The 24,442-nt window shown below is 39.2% G+C and overlaps 1 protein-coding gene across 2 annotated transcripts in view; it reads right to left on the minus strand.

Annotated features, from left to right (window-relative positions):
* Positions 1-1,123: 1,123 nt before the first annotated feature.
* Positions 1,124-24,442, minus strand: part of BASP1 (brain abundant membrane attached signal protein 1) — a 50,714-nt gene continuing 27,395 nt past the window's right edge. For both annotated transcript variants that reach the window (XM_030943765.1, XM_030943767.1), the window contains exon 2: positions 1,124-2,749. In XM_030943765.1, coding sequence (XP_030799625.1) covers positions 2,009-2,740 — 732 coding nt within the window. In that variant the 5' untranslated portion in view covers positions 2,741-2,749 and the 3' untranslated portion in view covers positions 1,124-2,008. The remainder of the gene's footprint in view (positions 2,750-24,442) is intronic.

Raw genomic sequence — 24,442 nt, forward strand, 5'->3', positions numbered from 1 at the left:
CTGGGTTTGGATACAGCTGTGGAGCACAGGGGTATTTTTAATTACCTCAAAGAATTAAAGCAGAGACAGCATTCAGCATCACATTAAGGATGCAAAAGCTTCATGGTGGTGCAAGAATTCATGGAGGTGAATGACCTGATCTAAACCAAACTGAACTATTCCTGACTGTTCCAGTAAGCTTATCCCAGGGGCACAGCTGCATAACAATATTGCCAGCATGGTATGGGAAGTTTGCATTTCTGAAAATAAATTAGGATTAGCATTATGCAAGTCTGTAGAGTGAATCATCCTCACTGCATGGAAAGAAAGTATTTGAAATCATTTATACCATTTTAAAACACCATTTTCTTTATTTACTAAACACAAGCCTGCTCATCCCTTTGCTATGTGTACCAGTTGTGTTTCTGTTTATAACTGCCCACTTCTTTCAGAACTTCTGCTCTACCTAAAAGTTTACTAATAGGCAGGCTAAATATGCTGCTTTAACTGGTTCTGTGAATCCCAGGCTCTGCCCTAAAATTGTTGTCCGTATCCACCAATGACACCACTCAGCAGAAAGTGCAATTACTCAGCTGTTCTGTTGAATAATAATGAAGCAAGTAGGCAAGAGCAGTGAAAAATGTTTATGCTGGGCTAAACTCTACTCAGCTACACAAGCTCATCCATATTTGAAATACACAGGACTGGCCTTTTGTGGCAGCAGTTGTTTATCCCCTACGCAATAGTAATGGGGAAAAGAACAAAGTGTATTAGCACTAGAAATACTTTAATAGACTAGGATTAAATTTAATTGCCTCATTATAAAAGATCAGTTTATCAAATCCACTGTCTTAGTCCCAATTAAAACTCAGTCAGTATGCCTGTGGCTCTTCAAAATAGCAAGAGAGCATTTTTCACATGTTAAGACAGGCAGAAACCATTTCTATTTTGACTAGGATAAAACATATTTGAGATGCACCGTTCATTGGCCACTTCTTCCAACCTCACCTAAGAACACTTGTGGCTGTTGGAGAGTGACTGTTTATAGGAAAGTAAACAGCCCCCATACTTATTCTCTAAGTGTAAGAACCTCCTTTGCCTAGTTCTCAAGGGGTAAAAGTGAAGATTTAATCAGTCTTTACACTTATATATTTTTTAAATTATTTAACTTTTATTACTGTTGCACCATTTATACAGTTACATATAATTTCAATGCATCCATTGTACATTTTGTTTTTTCATTTGTTTTCCAATGAGTGTGTGTTGGTGTCTGTGACACAGAATGGAAGAGAAACTGGAACTGCAATGAACGCAGACTTTTTCATTTCCACTGACCAATAAACAGAACTACAGGTGCACCCAACCACGGACATGCATTAACTCGTCATGAGAAATCTAGGTAGGCTAAGTAGGATGAGAATGCTTTTTACTCCCAAAAAATATTTGGAGAGGAAGAATTGGAGGATTGGCATTGAGAAATATGTGGACAGCTAAGTGGGTTTTGTCTGAAAGTTGGCATTCATCCACTGCATAAAAAAAATATCAAAATAAGAAAGGCTGTAAATAAAAAAAAAAAACCACAGAAAATACTGCTTTCATAAAGATCTGATTGCCTTGGCACAAACCTAGTGGGCAGAATCAAATGCATCACTCCCAAACCCCATTATAGAACAAAAAGAAGATTTCGATACACTGGTGGAGTGCATTTACAGCAGTTCAGATACAAAAGATGTGCTGTACTTTCAGACATCCATTTATTTATTTATTTATTTTAATCCAGGACTTGTGTCAAGTTGGCAGAAAGTATATTAGATATTTCCCCACAAAAATACTATATGGATTCTCCCCCCTCCCTCCCTCCCAACTTGATGGGACATCCTTTTCACTTTTTCTCTTTTGTTTTTTTTTTCTCCTTCTTTTCTGGGCAATACATATTTGCTATTTCAGATCTGAAACGAGTTAGTATAGCTGAAAAAATTAAAAAAAGACACGGGTTGTTTTAAGTGGTTGTTTCAACAGGCTGTCCAATTTAATCTTGCACTGCTATGGTTTGATCCGAATTAGTGGCTGGAACTTCAGAAGGTTTCGCTTCCTCTGGAGGGGCTGCAGGGTCCGAGGTCTTAGCAGTGGAACTAGGTGCTGCTGTTGCCGCCGGCTCCTTGGAAGAGGGCGCAGCCTCGTTGCTGCTAGGTTTTGAGTCTGAAGCTGGGGCCACTTCACTTTTAGTTTCTTGGGCTGCAGGCGTTGCGGGAGCCTCAGTCTTTTTGGCTTCCCCTTCCTCTTTGCTCTTGTCATCTGCTTTACTGGGAGCTGTGGCTTCTGAAGGCTGGGAAGCTTTTGCATCGGTGCTAGGCTCAGAGGGTTTGGGCGCTTCGCTACTGGCAGCAGGAGCAGAGGCAGCAGTCGGCTCCTCTTGCTTGGGTGCCTGCTCGGTGTTCTTCTGTGGCTCTACTTTTGCATCGACAACGGCCTCTGACTTCTCAGGTTCTGTTTTCTGGGTTTCTTCCTGGGTCACTGTTTTCTCCTTCTCCCCTTCTTTTTCTTCCGTCTTATTGGCAGTGACCTGAGTATCCTTTTCTCCTTTCTCCTCCTTGTTGTTCTCCTTCACTTCTGTGGTCTCTGTGGTTTTCTGGGCATCCTCAGTCTCCTTTGGAGTTTCCTCTTCCTCAGTTGCTGCTCCTTCAGCCTTCTTGTCTTTGTCTTTAGCTTTTTCGTCATTGACACTGTATCCCTTCTTCTTCTTGCTCAGTTTGCCTCCCATGTTGGAGCTCTGTAACAGAAAAGAGAAAGGGGTTGATTACACAAAGCCCAGTATTCACCACTGAGAGAATCAACAGAGTGCAAAGGAAAAATTTATTCTGGTTCCTGAAAAGGAGACCACATGAGGTTGGGTAAGATGTTGCCAGCTGAATGTACTGATGCTGCAGAGCATCACTGCCACTGAGCTTACATCCTGCTCAGCCCTGCAGAATTTCAGTCAGCAAACACCCTTCTGCCACACCCCCTTGCAAACAGTCCTGCAAACACCTCTAACCCTGGTTACAGTTCAGCGGGGAGGAAGGGGTCAGAATAACAAGAAGCAGGAGGATAATGGAGGACTAACATACAACCACAATCCTCTGTGGCCTGAGAAAGAGTGGAAGTAGAAAAAAGACATATTTATATTCAGGCTGGGAATGAACTAAATTTAGCTGTCAATCATGGCATCCACCCCTGGTTAACACAAAGTCCACCATCACTTTAGCAAAGGCTCTGAACCACCTTCTCATTGAAGTTGGAGAAATCAAAGGAAGCCTAGAGCCAGTGAGAAGGCTAATGCAGGAGACTGCATCTACTCCCTACACCTCACAGCCTGTCCCTCATGGCCAGTTTCCCTTGGATATTGGCCTTTGTAGAGAGCTGATTGTACCAGGGGCCAGAAGCATGTGCTTCCCTCACCCACAGGGATGTGGGCACCCGCATCTGGCTGCCCCAGAAGCAGGAACAGCTTCCACACACAGAGTCCCACCCAGCCCTGCATCTTCCACAGGGATTGCCTGCCCAAAGCCCTGCATTCCCACACTCAGAAGATGGGAGACAGAGCCTGAAGCACAGCAAGACCACTCCATAAGACAAAAGAAACAAATATGGGTACTTCTGACCACAAGCTTACACGTGGCATCTGACATGATGCAATAAAAAATGGGAGAAGAGAGGAGCATATTTGTAGCCTCTGCTCCCAGTTTTCAAGCATGACAAGCAATAACTGCTCAGTTATTTAAAAGAAGTTGACCATGTGTATAACCATATTAGTATTTATATAGCCTTTATGTGGGAGTCTTAACTAAGAATACACAAAATCTTCCACTGTACTTCAAAGCAAACTTTGCCTATGAAAACAGGAGACACAGATATTATTAATAGGTCATTATTGAAAACAAAAACCTCTATGAATGGAGAAAAAAAAATACACTTTTAGTATTAAAGGAAATATTTAATTCATGATTAATGAAAGGTTAAGAAAAATATTTCTGTGTTTTCCACTATTTGAAAATAGGAGACTGTGACTTTTTTCAAAGAACTGTCAAACAAATGTTTAATGTAAGAACTTCTCCAAGGGAGATGAATCATTCTAATTTTCCATTTTGCACAGGTAGATATAATTATAGGCTGTATTTTTTTCACACACTTGCTAAAACTGTGAATATAAATCAGTAAAAATCCGTATGATTGCTCATAGCAGGCTGAATATAAAGTAATATTACGTACAACTAAGAAGTAGCTGCCTCTCAGTCGATTATCTGCTACTACAAATGCAAGCCCCAGGCAGAGCCCAACAGCCAAATATCCACACATTTTGGGCAAGGCTGAGATATTATGGTCAGCAGAGATCTTTCTGACTTCAGCTTTCAAAAAGAGTAACAATTTGCAAATTCTGTTGAAAGGTTATCACAAAGCCCTGTAAAATGGTAATGTGATGTTACTGAAACACTGCTTTATTGTCTGAAATTTTACAGGAACAGCAATAAAAGGATTAACTTCCACAGAGTCACAGCTGAGCAATCTAATCTCTACCTTCATTACAGAATTATCAGGTTTTTAGGTATTTAGGGCAGGCTGTGGACATTAGTTCATTATCTGACAAACATATAGCCTTCTAGATTACTCCATAAATATTGCCCTGATTATTGTTTATGTGCAGTTACTGCCAAATACTTTGGGAGGGCTTTTGCAAGTCAGTCGGACTGGAGATTTCTATTGAAACCATGCGTGTATCCCAATTTGTAATCCCTAATTAAGCCTTTATTTATTTTTCAGCAAAGCCCAGGTACAGTGAGCTTAATTTCATTTGTTGTGTCTTTTGTATTTTTTCAAGATTTTGCTATTTCATAGATAGTAGCAACAGACCACAATTTATATTTCTTTCCACAACCATCTTTTGACCTCAGATATAGTTGGATACAGAATGTCTATGCCAAAGGACCTTTAAAAAATAGAGAAGCATACATACAAGAAATGTGCTCCCAAACTAAGAAAATAAACATGCACTGTCATTGCTTGGAGGTACACTGTGAAATCTGTGTCTCAACTGACATCAGAGCCAGCTATCTCAAGGTACTGGAGCAGGAGATGGGGAAGAGGCTCAGAGACTACCATTATGGTGTATTAGCAAATATTTACACTTACAAATGGACTGTCAACTTCCAGTAGAGTTTCAACTACTTTAACAGAATAAATTCACTCTTTGGGATGCTGAATCTCATACCTCCCTGTTAAAAACCTGCTTAAGATCATTGTGATAACAGCTGTGCCAGGCTATGATGCAAAAGCAGAGCAATCACTGGGGTCATCACCCAGGTAGCAATGCTACAAAGTCCCTTTTTCCCCAGATCTGATTTACAAACATTCCTCCTGTCCCCAGACTGCTGATAACACATCTGGGCTCCCCTGTAACCTTTTTTTAGAAACAGCCCCACATGCTCCTCTTCTTAACACAGATGCTGGTCTTGTCCCTGTCCCAGCCTGAAGCACAGCTCTGAACCATCCAGTGCAGACCTAAAGGTGTGGCAGACACAAAGCAAGCCTTAAAAAGTCTTTAAAATTACAACCATCTGTACCCGCAAGAAGACCAGCATGTGAACCACAACACCTAAGCGTCTCCGTAATTGTGCTGGATATTGCTGCGGGGATAATCCCACCTGGTACTAAATGAAAGTGAAAGTCAATGAAATGTCTCCCAAGTGAAGCAAAGTGCAAAAAGTCATTGAGATGCGAATTCATACAGTGTTAAACCCGCTCTGTTTTACTACCTACATGTTAACACCTAAAAAGAGTACAGACATCTTTCCTAACACCCACCAAGGGACTAAATTATGAAAAAAATGAAGGGAATGCACCCTCTGTCCCAGTGCGACTGGGGTCCTGGCTTCACTGCTCAGTCTCTCCCTTTGCCGCTGCCCCTCCCTAACCCCGTAATCACTGCATTCACCTTGTGAATGAGGGATCCAGGACCAAAGTTTGCCTACAACTATTGACCACTATTTAGAGGCTGAACCCCAGGTCTTCACTTCCACTGGCAGGTACAGGTTTTGAGCTAGCTTGAGCAGCTGCCGGATGAACATAATGCTCTCTGTAGCAAGCACATCCCAAATGAAGGTCCTTGACTATTTTTGTGCCGAGCACCATTGCTATAAAATGGCACAGCATTTGATGGCTGTGTCTTCTTACTGCTGGAAAGAAAAGGGTCTAGAGAGAGAGAGTCCAGAAGCCAATTTTATATAACAAGTTGTAATTTAGCAGTAATTTTCAGGGAACTTTGATGAACGACTCTGCAGAGCAGTACTTTAGAATAGTGAGGGAAAATATAACACTTGGAAGCTACAATAGACTTTGTCTCCTTCCCAGGCTGGTCAATATACTTTGTATTGCTCTTCTTATGGAAAGAGAAACCAGTCCAGAGATCACTGTGTCTGACTGTAGAAGAGCTACTCCTTGCAACAGGAGCAAGGATTTCTTCAGTTTCTAGAAGCTGTTATACATTTTGCACAACCTGAAATTTCCATTCTCCTGCAGGAAGCAGGAACAGAACCAGAGAAGTTGCATAGTTACCTTTCTTAATTTATAGTAGAAATAATCTCTGGGGTGGATTATTTAGATTAAAACATTTCGGGTGTAAAGGTCACCTGGAGAATGTTAAGCACTTTGAAATTTCCATATTTGTGATAATCAGGACCCAAAGATTCAATGTCCATAAGATCATAATGCAAGAGGAAGAAGAACTCATGGAACATTTCAAATTCTCCATCTGAAGACTCATAAACATGAGTGCCTGGAATATGGGCAGCACACATTTGTACAGTTTGTAAAAATAATTATTATTTGCAAGTTTTATACTTCAAATTGTTCTTCTATATTGAAAAGGTCCCTAGAGTTAGACTCTTACTTCTCTTTTGTCAGTAAAGCTTTGTCTGCCCAATTAGCTTTATGTGCTTATAAACTCCTAAACATTTCTTTCAGCAGAGGCTTTCACACACCATTAAAGAGTCTGACTATTACAAGACTGGGTTAGTTATCACCCTCCCTCACAGTACTGCGGGCAGGGCAGCAGGAAAGGCCAAACTCACAGATTGCACCTAATGTTACCTCAGTCTGATTGCCAAAGCTAAACTTCCAAAGCTCCTGTTTGACTGCGTGCAAAGCATTGGGAGTTCAGCCCATTGCCAGAAAAACCAGTTCAGGAAGACAATGGGTGCCTTCTGAAATTCCACAGCCTCCAGCGCAGGGCAGGCACGTGCGGTGGCTCAGGCCAAAGTAGCCCTTGCACAAGCCTGTTCCCAGGCATGAGTTATCTCACACTGCCTGCAGACAAAAATGCACATCCCTCACAAGGCAGAGTTTCAACACTCCAAATCAAATGAAATACTGATCCCAGAACGTGCCCCATCCCCCAGCTGCTGAAAAGGAATAGAAAGATCTTGAAGAAACCATCACACCTCTGTACCCCAGTGATTCACCCTACACCTTCATTTAAAAAAAAGGGGCAAAAAGTTTTATTTAAGGGATACATATGGGAACAGAAAGAAACAAGGGGCATGCAAATGCTGGTTTTGAAAGATTTTCTGAAATTTTTATGAAAGAAAAACACCCAAAATTTACTGCTTCTCAAAATAAACAATAGAATTTCATTCTTCCCATTACACGTACACACACTCAAGAGAAATTTCTATCCTTGCCAGGTCAATCAGTTTTCCAGGTTAATGTTAGAAAATATCTGTTAGCATAACCTTAGACAGAATTAGACTTGCTAGCTTTGCCTTTTAGCAACAGAGCCATGTTTTTCTGTTCTTTCTCCATTATCTTCACTCATCTTTTGTTTTGTCTGTTTTTACTTGGAATTAACAGAACAGAAATGCTAGGTGTCACTCAGGTTCAAGCCTCATCAAGTCTCAGAATCTATGGCCTTCTCTTCTCTTCTCTTCTCTTCTCTTCTCTTCTCTTCTCTTCTCTTCTCTTCTCTTCTCTTCTCTTCTCTTCTCTTCTCTTCTCTTCTCTTCTCTTCTCTTCTCTTCTCTTCTCTTCTCTTCTCTTCTCTTCTCTTCTCTTCTCTTCTCTTCTCTTCTCTTCTCTTCTCTTCTCTTCTCTTTCTTCTCTTCCTTTTCCTTTTCCTTACCCTACCCTATCCTCTTGTTCTGTATTACTTATGCTTCAGAGCAGTGATGGGAAACAGCTCTTCCACAGTCAGGCAGGCTGGTATGAGGGAGGCAGAAGAAAACACACCCTTGGCCATCTCTCCCTTCTGAGGAGATGCTGGGCTGGCACAAAGCTGTGCCAGGAAAGGCAGAGCACATTGTGGAAATCTGCACCTATGGGGCTGTGAGCATCACCTGCACACCTGCACGGACCCCAGAGCAGCAAGGTGCTCAGACATGAGGTGCAGACAAAAAAGTATGACCTGGTTGTTCTTTAGCACCACACAATTTTGTATGTTTCTTTGCTATGAGACACAATAACAAACTGGGAATATCTCAGCTTGTCACTTGTGCTGTTTTCTTCACGGACCACAGATAATTTTTAATCCCTCCCTCAACACGTGCACAGTCCTGTAACTACTGCATCTCCTTGTCTGCTTCCAAAGCCTTGTGAATCTCAAGACTTAGAAAACGGGTATAGAGTAAAAGAACAGTGAGTTCTTAAAACACAGAAATTATGCTCACCTGATATCCTAACCATAATCTTAAAAGAAGCAAATTCCAATTTTGGGACTTAATCATTTTCTTCTAAAACTCAGACAATAAAGGAATTCTAGGAAGTAACACTGCCAAGTTTAAATGCTCAATTCTCAGCCAGATTTCAGTTTTAGTTTTCTCTGGTGAGCAGCAGAATATATTTAAGGCAAATTTCTTTTAAAAAAAGGAACTTCAATTTTTATATTGCTTTAAATTTCTCAGGGACATGTATACAACACAAAAATGGGAAGCAAGATTTTTAATATGAGCCAATTTTGATTAATATACCTAAATTATTATTGTTTATATTGGACTTCACTTAGCAGAATTATAATAATTTAAGCACACTGCAGGCTGATATAAAATTATCTCTGTCTATTAAAGAACTTGTACATGAAAAACTGCTTCATTTGAGATGCATAACTGCTACTAATACAGCAAATTATCAGAAAACTTAACAATCACATTACAATTTTTTTGAGACCAAATTAAAAAATTGTACCTGAGATACTGCTAAGATTTATGTGATTGTGGTCAGAGGTGTGTATTAATTAATCAATTAGGAAAAAAAATTTCCAAGAACAGATGAAGGATGATGTTTCATAAGAGGTAAAGGTATTGCCAGAATTATCAATTCATAGAGCATCAGCCTGAAACCACAAGCATTTCACACGTGTAATCCATGATTGCACCCTGTGTGTAAAAAAGGTAGCTAGCTAGGCAGAATTCCTGAATAAAAGTAAAATTTGTCCATTATTTGATCAAACTCGACTTGCATCCCCCTGACTTGGAGAGCCCTACAGATGGAGAACCTGGGTGCAGAGCAGTGACTGAAGATCCAATGCTCAGCCTGGCTGTGGTCAGACAGCAGCACTCCCTTTGCTCTAGGAGGGTCTGGGGGAACAAGTGTGTGACATCACTGCCTTATGCAGTCTGTGTGTGTCACTCCATGAGAGCCACTTGAGTGAAGTACTGTGTGCTGCAGTCACTCTGTGGGAGCAGGTTCCCAAATATAACACACCTCATTTCCACAGTGCACAAGTAGCCTCTCCAGCTACAGAGCCATCTTGCAGAGCACACAAGCTGAAAACACAAGCCATTCTTGCCTTCCTGAGACAATGAGCAGCATGGAAGAAATGCTCTGCTGTGCACAAATTCCCTCCTCACCCCAGGCAAGGCTGGGGTTTGCAGGCAGAGATAAAGTCTTTTGTTATCCCACCTAACAGGGAGAGAGATAACAGCACCCCTATTCTCCTTAGACAGTTGTCTACAACTGACACATTTTTGTGTTGGTTTTCTTCATTATTTTCTCATTGCTGCTTTCAAAGCAGAATTGCAGTGTTTTGCCACGTGTGGGCTTTTTTCACTGATCCAACACAGTACTACTTTGCCCAGCAGTGCAGATACAACTTCCAGCACGTTCAGTTTCATCCCTGGCAGCAAATCCAAAGCTGTTTTGCATTGTGTATAACAAAAACAAGTCATATTAAAAACTGAGCAAAAAAGAGGCAGCATAAAATATATTCTTTTTACAGTGCAGTGGATGTATTGCTCAGCTTTGCATTCAGTTCATCTGATGCTCTGATTGCTTAAATTAAAAATGCTGCCATCAATTTCTATTTGTTTGCCTCATCTGCTCCATTCTGCCTACCAGTCTTCTTACAGATTCAAGACTCACTCAAAGCATTTCTCCTATATTCAGTTTAACTGCATATGTTCTCTTTGTTGAATAATAAAAGCAGCTTGCAGACATGCTCGTGCAGGCACACACATGCAGCCAAAAGTCAGCCTGCCCCAGAGTGAGATCTTAATCGATCTTAATCACACTATTGTTAGGCACATGGTTGGAAGAGGAAACTCTGCTGTAAACACCTGCTTTGCAAAGATTGAAATTAACCTTACAAGAACACCTCCTGTAGAAACAGCTTGCAGGATTCAAATAACCTGAAAGACTAAACCAAGCCATATAAGCATATGCCTTCTCCTTCTTTCTAAATTGCCACATCATTTTGGGGTTTGTGCATGTCTCCTCAGCAGCCAGTTTAATAAATATTTTGTACTAGCCAGTTTTCTAACCTGTATCCTAGAATGAAGTTTCTAAGAGGGTAATGATGCAAATTTCAGAGGTGGTTATTATCCACATCTTTGAAGCTGTTTAGGTCCCGGGACATGCAACACTGAGGGAGAGGTGAGATTCCACACATATTATTCCAATTATGGCCAGCCACTTTTTGCCTCCCTCAAATACCTGAGCCACCACCACCATGTATAATTACAAAAACACACAGGGTGATAAAAGCCTAGATAATGGGATGATTTCCTTTTAAATTGTGTTTTGCTTGAATTCTGTCCCTCTAGTGCAATCCCTACCATGGATCTCAACACCACAAATATGCTTGGCTTGTAGACCCAGGAACAGTTCCTCCTTTGGGTGCCTCCAAAGACTACATTGAAAATGTAACAGTCAAATGCCAGCAAGCAATGAAAACATGATTCTCCTTCACACTACAGTCCTACTGAAGAGCAGTGGTGGGAAGACCTCATTCCTGGAGGGACTTCACACTGGAAAAGGGAAACAAGCTTAACGCCTATAGCTTATATTTTTCTAGCCTCTTCTTGAATAAAGAACAACCAGTCTGGGGAACATGAAGAGAGTTGAAACTCATGCTTTCTATACTAAAAAAAGAAATGATCATATGATCCTAATTTACATGTTTTCTTCAATAGTAAATGTTCTTGGTTACTGTTTGTATAAATAGTAAATTTACCTGTCATTTCTTAAAATAGTCATGGAGAGCCACATTCACATTCTGAATAAGGCATTTGGGTATTTAACTAGGGAACTCTCACTAGAGAAAGTTATTTATGGGGATCTATAATTATATTTTATTTTTCTAACATACCACACTCAAAAACACCTCTATTATTTTAATGTCCATGGTCAAACTAGTTTTAAATGGTCAAACTAGTTTTAATCAAACTTGAAAGAGTTCTTAGAATATTAATTATGGTATGCTATAAGAAATAGCTTTGAAATCTAGGATCTAGGAGTTTTGCTTTGAAAATGGATTCTCCAAGTCATTGCTAAATTCTTCGTTTTTGTTTTCCATCTCATGGTGCTACTTGATGAAAAAAGCAATGGCTGTAAAAAACCGTTCTTAAACCCTGACTGTAAGAAAGCATCCTATACCTGGGAACAGAACTTTTAACAGACCTAGGATAGGTCATAGCAATCCTTAGACTATGTAATTTCCTTCTTCTGTTTGCCTGACACCCTCACCACAAGGAATGGAACTCCATTTACCATTATAAACCAAATCCAGTTCTCAGTTTTGTTTTTCGTCTTTAAATCTGAGGCACGTGGAGTGCAACACGCCATTTCTGACTGCAGTATGTGACTCGACAACTGCACCACTGAAAGGAGGAAAACAGGGAGCCAAGACCAGCCGCCACTGAATTAATGCAGCACCTGCTGCTGCTGTGCATAACGTGGTGTTCATGAGAGCATGGCAAGCTCTTCTTCCAAAATACACGATACTTAGTTCACCCAGCAAAACAAAACAAAAAAATAGCAATTTAAATGATATATTTATTGTTGACTCCTTTATTCCATAACACAACCCTTTAAGTATTTTAAGATGTAGTATCTAGTTAACATATTCTCTGCCTGTTTCTATCTGTTTTAGCTCTATATTGAGCGTCAGGAATAGCTTGTCTCTCTTTTTCCTCAAAAAGAAATGATTGCACATCCACTTGATGCTCCTGGATGTATCACATTTTTGGGTTTAGACATCAGAAGAGGTTGGCTGATTTTAAAAGAGCACTGACAGCTCTTTTCTCCCAAAGAACAAGCATCTACTTCAGTCACTGATGATGTGCCCACCTTCCCAATAACCTCAGTCCTGAACACAGCAACAGCATTCCCCAAAAATTAAAACACATGCAAGAATCACAGGATAAAACAAATTTCACCCTCTAGTTAATACACAATTGCTGATGACTGTTAAATTAGTAATTGAAATATTATTCCAAAAATACATGTACATCTAACATGGCATTAGAAAGCTGAGCATGCTTACGTCTTTAGGATAGTGTTACACATCATGCTTCTGCTGGAATTTAACCTCCTGCAAGCAACCAGCACAAAGCCTTCTCACCACCACAGCAGCACTTACAGGGTATTTTGCACCAACTCTCTGAAGAGCTGCTGCATTTCTTCTTGGAATAAAAACTTCTGGCTTTCAGTCCTGTGTACAAAGTTTCATTTTAAACAAAAAATGTTGTACTGAAGTCAATGTATTCAAGTCAAGTCATGCCTTGTGTAACATCAAAACTACCTATAATTAAACCTGTGAGACTTTGGGCTGAATTACAAGTATTTCTCATGTTGCTAAGAAAAATTCTTCCTCGTGATCACAGAATCAGTGTCAGCAGCTTATCAGCCCTCAGCTTCTCACAGCTCTGTTGCAATAACATCTTCTAGTAAAAATGTGCTCAAAAGAAATCAGGAAAATGGAAGATGGAATGCTCAACACCTTGGAAAACTTTTTATATTTCTGATCCTGAGCAGTCATTTGTGCCATATACATTTTCTACCAGACTGCAGCTTTGTCTATTATATTAAGTTTTTCACTTCACTTTCTTTCACTTCCTGGTTCTCACACTAGCACAATATGCAGGGGTTTTTTTAAACCAGCATACATTAAGACAAAAGAAAATCTCATATTCCAGACTTTCTTTTTGATCTTATTTAAAATGCATGTTTAATACTGCATTTTGACTTTTTTCTTCCCCCCTCCCCTCCTTTTTTAAACAAAATATTACATTCACGCTGATATACCAGTTTCACTTTAATCACTGGGGGAAGTTTATCAAAATGGCATGGAACGGGTACTCAAAAACTACTGAAAGAAAAAATTATTAACCAGCTAATTTTTACTTGTATATCATCTCTCTCCATCTTTTCCACCACTACTCATTTGCACTCCTTTAATGACTGTTAAAAATACCAAGACATCTTAGGCAATCTTTAATTAAAACTTGGAGTATTCTCCAAAACCTGAGAAATGAGAGCTGTATTTCCTGACACAGAGGGAGAACCATAGGTTTGCATCCATGAGCACTATCAGTGGAGCCTTTTACCCTCCTTCAGTACCCCATGATGCTAATAAGGTACAGCATATTCTGTGTACCAGAGGGTTGAGAGGAAACAACCACTGTTTGCTTTTTGATTTCAGTGGTGCAAGACGACAGTGGGAACTGCAGAACAAAACCAACATCTGTTAGAGAGTTTCATCTCCTGATCCAACAGGATAAGGGTCAGGTTTAAAAAATTCACTTTAAAAACATAAAGTGTTTCTAGTCATCTCAAAGTAAGAGCCATGGCAGGCAGTAAGCTGCACCATGTCACACTTTAAGCTATTAGATGTCAGCTTGGACTCAAGACTCCCAGGCTTGGACCAATTGCCTAAATTTCTTTCTGAAATCTTCAGTGACTGTACTTTCTCTTTTCTTTTTGCTTGTTTTGGTTTGGGTTATATTGGGATGTCTGATCAGCTCTGCTAGAGGGAAGGTTACGTAAGACCAGAGGCAAACAAGTCCATTTGGCAAGATATGAAGTGAGCAGCTAGTGAAATCCATGAATTGCACTGAGACATTTATGTTCAAACCAGGAAAGGCAGAAATCCAATTTAATAATTACTCAGCCAGAACCATTCCAAGCTAGCGACTACCCAAAAAGAAGAACATCATTGCAGCAGCGATGAAAACTAGAAATCAGAAAAGATGATCAGATGAGTATCTCCTCTCAATAAAATAGCTTAGTTTACATTTCCACTTAAGTATCAGTAGAAAATCTGTCCATAAGAGCTATCAAATTTAAACTCACTAAATGAAAGCAAAAATAACTTTACAGGGAGGGCTGTGGAGTTGGATGCCCTTTTCCACCCTCTCACCTGAGCATTAACTTGCATTTTATGTCAATTAATTTAGTTATACCTAATATGGCCACAATTAAATTTCAGCAGCTCAGAATCCATACCAATTGTCTTTGATGATATAGCTCTTAGATGCATCTCCAACAAGGCTGTATGTAGGCCACTTTGCAGTTTTAGTCACCTCATACCATATACCAGAAAAAAAACTTATTTTCCAATGCCCATATGCTATTTATAGAGAATTCTTATAGCCATTCCTTCAGTTTAAGAAGATTTCAGCCCATGACTATGTGAAAAATTATTTATTCTAACCAAAGAAGGTAAGCAGACATCAATATAAAGTATAACCGAGCTATTTCAGGATTTAAATGAGAGAAGTATCAAAGCAATGGAGACTGCAGAAATATGGAAAATTGGTTTTCATGTTTCAAGACAGAACCATAAATAAAAAGCAAAATACCACTAGAAAGGTTCTACTAGCTGTTTCAGCACTAATATATTTTAGTAGTAGCCCATGTTTTAAACCAGCACTGCAGCTCCATTTCTCTGTCCCCCATACTAGCAGATACATGGAACCCATCTGTGCCCCAGGAAGATGGTGTAGGAGTAAGAGGATATAAATTCATTTTAATTCCATTAACAGAACACAGCTGCTACAACTCCCAACAGTAACTGGCTTTTCCAGAGGCTTTTTATAATCAGTTCTGGCTGGTGAGGTAGCAGTGGTCAGACTGGCCAACACTTAAATTTGGGGATTTTTCCCTTTCTGCTCTAGCAGGTCAGCTGGTGGGACAGGGCCCCTGCATTCCCCTGTGAGGTGTCATCAAGAAATATGAACTGAGTTAATGCCTCTGCCCTGCTGCCTCAGCTCTGGCTCCCAGAGTTTGGCAATTCATTTGCTTCGGCACTGGGGAGAGGGAGCTGCACTTCATAAACTTCAAGATGTTGGCTGTCAGGAGCCAGGAGGCATATAGCTCTGCAGAAATCATGTTCACAGCTCTGCTCACTGCAGTTTTCTGGGTAATCCCCCCCATATGCACAAGCTGAGCACTGAATTCACACATCCCAAACAAGGGGGCTGGCTTGAAATATGATTCAAGCGCATTAAAGTCTCTTATCCATATTTGGAAATATTACTTTCAAAGCTCTCATGCTATCCCAAAAAATGCCAAGTGAGCCAGTTTTAAGAAATACGTCACAAGAAACACCTAACTATTTTAAGAATATTTACAACCCCAAATATGCTCATTTCAGTCTCTTACCTACCTCTATCTCTTACTTTCGGTATTTCTTTTACTTTTAATCACAGGTGACTGGTAAGCAATACCACAGGTAAGGTTATTCTATGATTTACACATAAACCAAAAAAAAAAATCCTTTTTTTACAGAAATGCCCAATTTCCCTCTCCACTTTCAGCTTAGCAATTCTTCACTATAAGTGGACAATTTAAGTATTTACTAGCTTTGGCAATGTGGTGATTAAAAAGAAGATTCCTTTTCAAATTCTTCTCTGTGTGAATATACAAGTCTAAAACGTTTAGATGCTTTTATGTTGCTTGCCAATGACTTCAAACTCTGTTTGTCACAAACTTCTCCTCACAGAATCTGACACGAGCCACTTCATTCCAAAACAGAAATCAGATACAGAAGGATTTATTCTCCTTACTCAGGACAACTTACATAAATAATGCAAAACTACAACCACCCCATCACATTTTCCCTAAAATCACAACATGCTCATTTACAGCAGGAGGCATCTGATTCTCAGAAGGTGAAATAGCCATCGTAGAGCATGGGACAATATTCTTGGGTTTAAACCTCTGGAACCTCTCATAGTACAAAAGTGTATCATTGTAAAAATGACAGATGACATCTTCCCTTTCAAAGCAGACACACTAAAACTGTAACACATCACAAAGTTATAAGATTACCTCTCCCTCTTTCTATTTTCAGGGATCCACAGCAGCCTGGGGTCGGGAAAGGCAAGAACCCAAAACCTACTCAATTTTTCCCAGTTGCTTTTGCATGGAAGGCCATCGAATTTGCAGCCCAACTTCCCCATTTGCAAAATGGGATAATATCCATTTCCATCCTCAGAAAAGCCCAATGCCAATAGGTGCTGTAAGGGCTCAGAGATATTTACTCCTTTTTTTAAAAAGCAAGCCCATCCCATAATGACTCCTTCACCCCAATTCTCTGTTAGAGAAGGCTGTTTTTCTGCATATTGGCATGGTACTGAATTGCTCTCTTTGAAGCTTCCCACTGTGCACCACATATGAGAACAGCATAACAAGCAAGTCACTCACGGCGATTTTACAGTACTATGTCAATTCTACAGTTGTAAAGCATCTCTGACCAATTTCAGGTACTGCTGAAAAATCCTTCTGGAACCAAGCTCCTTCACATTTATGCCTCTAGGCTGAGAACATCTGTACGTGGACATTTTGATTTATAGTTCCAAATATGCACATTTCGCTCAGTTACGGCTGACTTGCTGAGAAGGATTTTTTCTCAAGCTAAGAAAGCTCAGGTGTATCCAGCTGGATGAAGATGTAGCTACTGCTTGGCAGCCATCTTAGTGCTTTATTGAAGACAGATGTAAGAAAACAAAGCCATTTCTTCTTAAACAGAAGATTTTGAATCTTTGAAAAACAACCATAAGCCCTTTTTAATCTGCTTTCATTATGTTTCTGGGCATTGGACACATTCTGGTCACTGCTATATTTATTTTATATTTTATCAAGTAGATCCATGTCTCTGTTGAAATGACATCCCTTTTCTGAGTGATTATTCAAATTTGAACAGATACAAGAGGAAGTTCTAAATTGGTTCACTAACTTTCCGAGACCTTTTTTAAGATTACACAAGTTTGAAAATTCTGAGTTATATTTGTCACATTCTGCAGAAGCTTCCTTTCCTACACACAGATCTGAGCTGTAGCAATTACGTTATTATAGTCATAGAAAGTAATGAAAATCGGAAGTATCTTCCTTTAAAGTGTGATTAAGCATCAAGTAGACACAGCAACATGGCACTGCTGGAGATGATTATCTGAAAGAAATGGCAGAAATTAGGGATTTGAAGGGTGGCAAATTTAGGTACATTCCCCTCTATCACAGCACTCAAACTAGATTCTATTCTGGAATTTCAGAAGTCTTGGTAAGTAAATCAAGATCAGCAGTACAAATGTGACCAGATCAGTATCAAGGGAATGAAGAACAGCCCCACAGCTCTCAGTTCTTAGCACCTGCACCAAGGGACAGAGAGAAACAAAGGACTGCAGGCCAGGCTCAGAGTCACAGACTGAATTTGTGAACTGCTATCTTTGTACATTTTGATTTGGTTTTTTTATTACGAATAGATTACGTGGCACTGAGGGGCATAGTTTAGTGCTGAACTTGGCAGTGCTGGGTTAAGGGTTCGACTCAATGATCTTAGAGGTCTTTTCCAGCCTAAATGTTTCTATGTTTCTACAGGTTATGTCAGAACATTTACATTACATAACCACAAGTCTTTTGAAAGCACACTTTCCATGTAAAAAGTTCAAAAGTTACAAAGGAAGAAAGAAAAAATTAGGTGGCAGGTTTTTTTTTCCTTTAAAACTAAAAGAAAACTACTTTCATTATCATATTTTTCAGAGACCAGTCAAGAAAATATTCGTGTGTGCCAAAAAACATTAGAGAGTCTAGCCTGCGAAAGAAGAGACCTTAAAGTAAATAAATAATAGAAGATCCTAACCAAACGACACTCAGCTTCAAATTTACTCAGTTTCTATGAACTCTTGTATTTGTAAGTTGACAACTCATAATTTTATGATAAACTCAAAGCATTTGGATTTTATAAAAGCATCAGCTCTAGTACTGAGTACAAAAATAATCTAGATTTCTCTTCTAATCTTGGATTTAGCAAGAAAAGTCTTGAAAGAGTCCTAAACCATAAGGCAATTTTTGTCTCATGATTTCTGACAACATCATTAATTTTAAATATTTGTGCCTGAGAATACTGCATCCTTGCAAGAAAGGTATGTGAAACATTCATTTTAAAAATGGATGTTAATTTATTTCAATCATTCATACTTGTTATGCTGGTATTCAGATAAGTTCAAGAAACATAAGAGTCCTTTAAATTTATTTTTAAATTTGTGTGAGTGTTCTTAGCATGCTTTATTCTGGCAAGTTTACTGTACATACTCAGAAGCCAAGATACACAGCACCATTTGAAATAAACCTGATAACCAGAATTACAGGGCTATAGAGAAGACAGAAGAATTGTAAATGGAAAGTAGAGAACTGAGTCCCTAGTAACTAGTATGCCAGGACTACGGAGATGGGAGTCTGTCAAAGTCAGCACAGGAAGAGAAAGAAGATATCTCTGGCATTTTTCCATTTCAAACTTCCACATTAAATACAAAATTGCCCTAAAAATACTAAATTAACCTTATAAAATTGAGAACAACTTTGTCATCTACAAGCTAGATATAGTGAATCACTGTAAGACAATCTATGCCATTAACTCTCTAGCTACTGAAAGTTCTGTCATAAATTTCTTTGCTTGTTTGCACATTACTGATATTTTTATTTTTGGTGCTCTTGAGAGGTTTTCCAGCTGGAATACTATAGCAATAATTGGATTTTATTTATTTTATTTATAGACTTCAATTAATCCACAAATGAAAACATGGGAATTTCACCTGGCTGCCTATCATGCCATTCAATTGTTTTTCCTGGATATTTTTGTACATCTTTTTTTGTATCTATTCTTATTTTTAGAAGCTAGCAAATAAGTATTTGCTATTAGAAAAGATTAAAAGAGCTGTTCTAAAACTTGTTCAGAGTAATGTGGTAATTCAGATATAAATCAGTGTGCAATTTCAGTATTGCTGAAGAGACTGGGGCTTCCTCACAATTTTTTGAGTTCCAGATTTTATTTGCGTGGGCTACAATTTCAAAATTCATTTGAGGGTTCTTGAGAGTTTTTCCTTATGATCTTTTCCTCAAAGATAACTATACCTAGTGCAAAGCAAGAACTCAGTCTTTACAAAATGCCGTCATCATTAAGAATAATTTTACAGTTTGATTCAACTACAAAAATAATGTTTAGAAATGCTAAATAAAAGTAATCTGCAATGAATGTCTGTAATTCAGTACTCAAATAAGTATTAAAAAATATGTTTTATATTTAGGAAGGTGGAATTTAACTGGGCTCTTTAATCACAACTCCAGTGTTTACTAGTACAATTCTCTTTCAGTAAAAAAACAATAAGAAAGACTCAAGCAATCTTTGCTTGTTCTATGAATGAAGTTAGAAACTGAAGCAAAGAATACTTTACCAGAGGCTCTGAAGCCAGTTGGCTTTGTTGAACCTAAAATTCAACAATTTTTTTAAATCAAGTGTTCCATATGCAGCCCAACTGTATGACATCTACAGTTACTCAAATGCAAGGCTCAGTTACCAGAAACATGCTCATACTAGCAAGCAGCAGCTGGAAAACATTAGTCTCAATGGCAAACCTGGGTGAATATCACAATCTGCAAGCTAATAGCCAGAGAAAAGAAATATTGCAGCTACACATGACCACCTGCCTATACAGATTGAAAGCAATTAAGTCTCTTCTCAACTGAGCATCACTCTCCTCAGATCACTGTAATAACTTTCCAGCAGTGTTTAGAAAGTTAGTGGAGGCAAATTTTTTACATTTGCAAGATACACCACTGTAAGTTGCTGAGATTTTCAGCCTCCCCTTGACTAGCACCTCAGCATGACGCTGAGAAGCAGAATGCACCACAGAGCCTACGAAAGCTCAGCACATGGAATTAAGCACGTGGAACAAAAGACTCAATGCTCAGCTGCAAAAACATTCAACAATTAATTAAATATTTAACTACAGAAGGATGAAATTAAAAGCCTGAGTTTCCATTAGCCCTCTGTAACTCTACCTTGGACTTATGTCTAAGAAAATATAAAGGTCTGACATCCCTCATGTGACATGATCAACCACTTTACAGCTCTGTTAATAAGTAGACAGGAGAAGAGAGCAACAGAAGAACAACTTTGTGCACGTACCCATTTTTTGTATTAAAAAAGAGAGACATTAGAGCACAATTGCAATTAAAGTTGCCAGGAATAAAAGTCTGGAGTTTTGAAAGAGAAAAGAGTGAGTTTTTTTCCCCTTCCCTTGGTACTAGAAAGGAAGTAGAGGAAAAAAAAAAGAGAACAAAAAAGTAAATGCTAAACGTTACCATTCTCCATTCCCATTCAGATGTGGGGACTTCATTGAACCTATCAGTCTGCACTTATTTTGAATAAATGGTTACCCACAGAAAATAGGAGTGCATCACTGAAATGTTTATTTTCCCTTTAACATCTCATGGAAATCTTGCAGCTCTGAAAAGGGTACATGCTCCACTGCTGATCTTCCTAAGGTTTGAGATCACCAGCACTCCAGGGGTCTGTGCAGATTTACAAGAACTATGGGATGAATAAACAATCACAGCCTGAAACAATGATGTCTACATGAAGACACTTCCATAGAATTATTGTTTGAACACCTCCAAGCCATACTTTTTGTTCTTGGAGCATGATATTGCTGGAAGGTTTCTGTAGCACTAAGGAGACACATCTCTTTCAGATATTAGCATGAGTTTGGTAGTATAGGTTCATGGAAGTTAATTTTCCTGTTCATCTAAATTCTCCTAAATTTTAAACTCTACTTTAAATGCAAAAAGAAAATAAAATATACACTATCCTACCACACATTTCCCCCTGAGAAGAGACACGGGACTTTGCGTCTCATCTGGATTTGGTATCATGAGGTCACACTGCATAGGAGACCTAGAAGCCTGAACAACCTATACTTACCTAATGCATTCCATGGGAAGGGGATATAACATTTGTTAAGTAGTTCTTTCATTCCAGGCTATGTTTTAACTCTTTTCTACAGCAGTGTTTTAGACCTCAAAATTATTAAGGCATTAGGGCACTAATCTGGACATTGCAAGCATGGTTAACAAGGAAAACTTTTATGTACAATCTCCAAGTTAAAGGTACAGAGGAAAGTTAAACCACAGATTTAAACTAAGACTAGTAGCCAGAACATAAGGTACTGAAGCATGAGTTATGATTGTAATTCAGAAAACTAAGTTAGCCAATGATATTGTCCATACTGAGCATGGTCTAATAGGAAATGTTAAGCAAACAATCCCAGAAGAAGGTTACTAAACTGGTGCCTATGCTTTTCTGATAATTCAAATGTTGTGGAAGTATTCGACAAATGGCAGACATCTCTGCAGCCCCCAGGGTTAACAGTCATTTTAGGATGCCACTGATTATTTTTGAGGTCAATCTGTAAATGTTAAAGAGTGAAACTGCTTTTACATCCAATAGTTTGCAAAAGAAGGAGAAAGGACAAAAGGGTGACCTTTTCCCCTCAGAACATTTCTGAAGGATATGTTTTAGCTTTTAAGTGGATATTGGAAAATGGCAGGTCACCTCCCTCCCACTGTCTTTCCTCTGGTTTTCTACCATGTTCCTCACTGCAGAAACATCCAGAAAATTATTCTAGCAGGCAAGGTAGTGTGGAGCACCACACAGAGAAGGCAAGATGTCTTCTTTTCTAACCAAAAACCCAAACCGGCTTGTATACAGGGTCAGTATGGTTCATATCATTCTCTATTGCCATGACAGAGCATCTCAGCTTCAAGCTCTCCTGTGCATGTTCAGCACAGGATGTGCTCCATTTTCCTTTTCCTAATGCCATTTATCATCTTCCTGCTTCCTCTGCATTGGCATGTGGCAAAAGATCCCATGAAAACCTGGAATTGCCAGAAGTAAATGCACGCTTTTATTCTGCAAGGGAGAGAAGGAGAGGGACAAAAGAGAGACTAAAATGCTGGACAAAAGGACATATAAGAAATCTATCCTTCACATGTTCAAAAAGAGCAAGAATATGGTAACACAAGATGAGCTTTCATCCAGTTTTCCATGGGATCTTTGCAAACAAAAAGTTCTCCCCACCCATAAGTGGAAGTTAGATACACTAGCTGTTGTACCCAGGTGTAAGATGATGCCCTGGACTAGATGAGAAAGATACAGCATTAGCTAAACACCAAAACAAACCAGCAAACCAGCAAAGAACAAAAGCCCTCTCAGACCAGTAGTAGCACTTCCAGCAATGGAGCTCGGCATCTGCTTGGGCACAGGGCTGGCTTGCCCAAGTGCCTGATGTCACCAGGGAAGTGGTACAGTTCGAATGCACAAGGCTAAGCCCAGCAAGGCATCAAGTGAAACCTAAGCAAAGTGTTCAGAGAAAAGTGCTCTACCTGACCCATTCTTGGTAAATGGTGGCTCAGTGCATGGGGGTTGGGATGTAGGGCTGACCCAGGAACCTGAGCAATCTACATTTGCCATAACATTCAGCAGAAAATGGGCATGACATTGTTAAATGGTTTGATAAAATCCTCACTTCCAGTTTAATCTAGAGCAGATAGAAAATAGTAGAGTTACTTAGCAACGTACTTTTAAATTTTTTAAGAGATAGATGAAATTAGAGGCAATAATCTACATCTCTAAAACTACTTTTATAATTGCTCATATTGCTTTAGTTGCATAAACTTCATTTATATGCTAGAAATTATTTCTGTGCATGTTTTCTGTGACAAGCAGGGATAATAAGCAACAATCTTCTCCTCTTCTATCACCTTACGCTGTATATCACATTTTGGTCTGTACAGTACCTTCCATAATTTACCCTCCCCTTTTACTTATAAAAGTGAAGTGCCCCTTCACTTTTATAAAACACAGCTGTCAAGATCTTCAGTAATGAAGAAATTCCCAAATCCTCTCACTCTCAAGCATCTTCCTGTCTGCTACACTGCTTACAGAGTGGTATTCTGTGGAACAAGGCTGCCTTAAGAGTATAGCTGCCACTATCTATTGACACAGGACACTTTAAAATGAGAATGTAGTAAGAGACAGAGTTCAAGAATTGTGCACCCAGTCCAGCTGGAGAACATACAAACATCTTACAACTGTCTCATTAAATGAGTTCAGGGAAAGGGCATTGCTAAAAATGAAGAACAAATGTCTTGATTTACAGATCTACAGTGCATTTGCTGCAGTACATTAAACAGCAACAGAAGTTGTTTTTAATTCAGCCTCTTTTTTTGAGAAGCACATAATGACACCACATCACTGCTGCTAAGGAAGAGCCCAGAAAAAACATGTATAGTGTAAGTCATCTGTGCTACCTTTTATTTAAATCCCATACTGGTAGAAGGTGATGATGGCAGAATGGCTATGTACAAAATATTGCTGAAGTTACTAAAATTAGGACCTTTGATCCTTGCCCTCCCTTCCTGACCACTGCTTGTCCAGCAGCCAGGAGATGCTCTCAATGACCACCAAGTTACTCATGCACTGTACGTCACCAAGTTTAAGGGACTCAAATTGATGCATATAAGCAGTAGGATAGAAGATCAGAGATTGCACATTCATATTTTCACACAGGGATATACAAATCAGAATACTAATTTACCATTTACCAGCAATAACCAGCTGGTCCACAGCAATCATACTGGTTGTTGAATAAAGGCACTTTGTTGTCTGCAGTGTGCACATACCTCTGTGAAAGAGCTCTGTGTCAGGGCAATTGCTTCTGAACTGCTACTCCACTCTTCCCAAAGATGCCTAAGCAACTTCCCACACATGTTTTATTTCTCTGTTACTGCAAAAGGCCATGCAGCACAGGGCACATAGCCCAGATCCCACTTGGATGGATGTGAAGCATTGTCAAATGCATCTGCCATGGTGAAACCAAGTCAATAT

This window comes from Camarhynchus parvulus, chromosome 2, assembly GCF_901933205.1.
Source record: "Camarhynchus parvulus chromosome 2, STF_HiC, whole genome shotgun sequence".
Classification (NCBI taxonomy): Eukaryota; Metazoa; Chordata; class Aves; order Passeriformes; family Thraupidae; genus Camarhynchus; species Camarhynchus parvulus.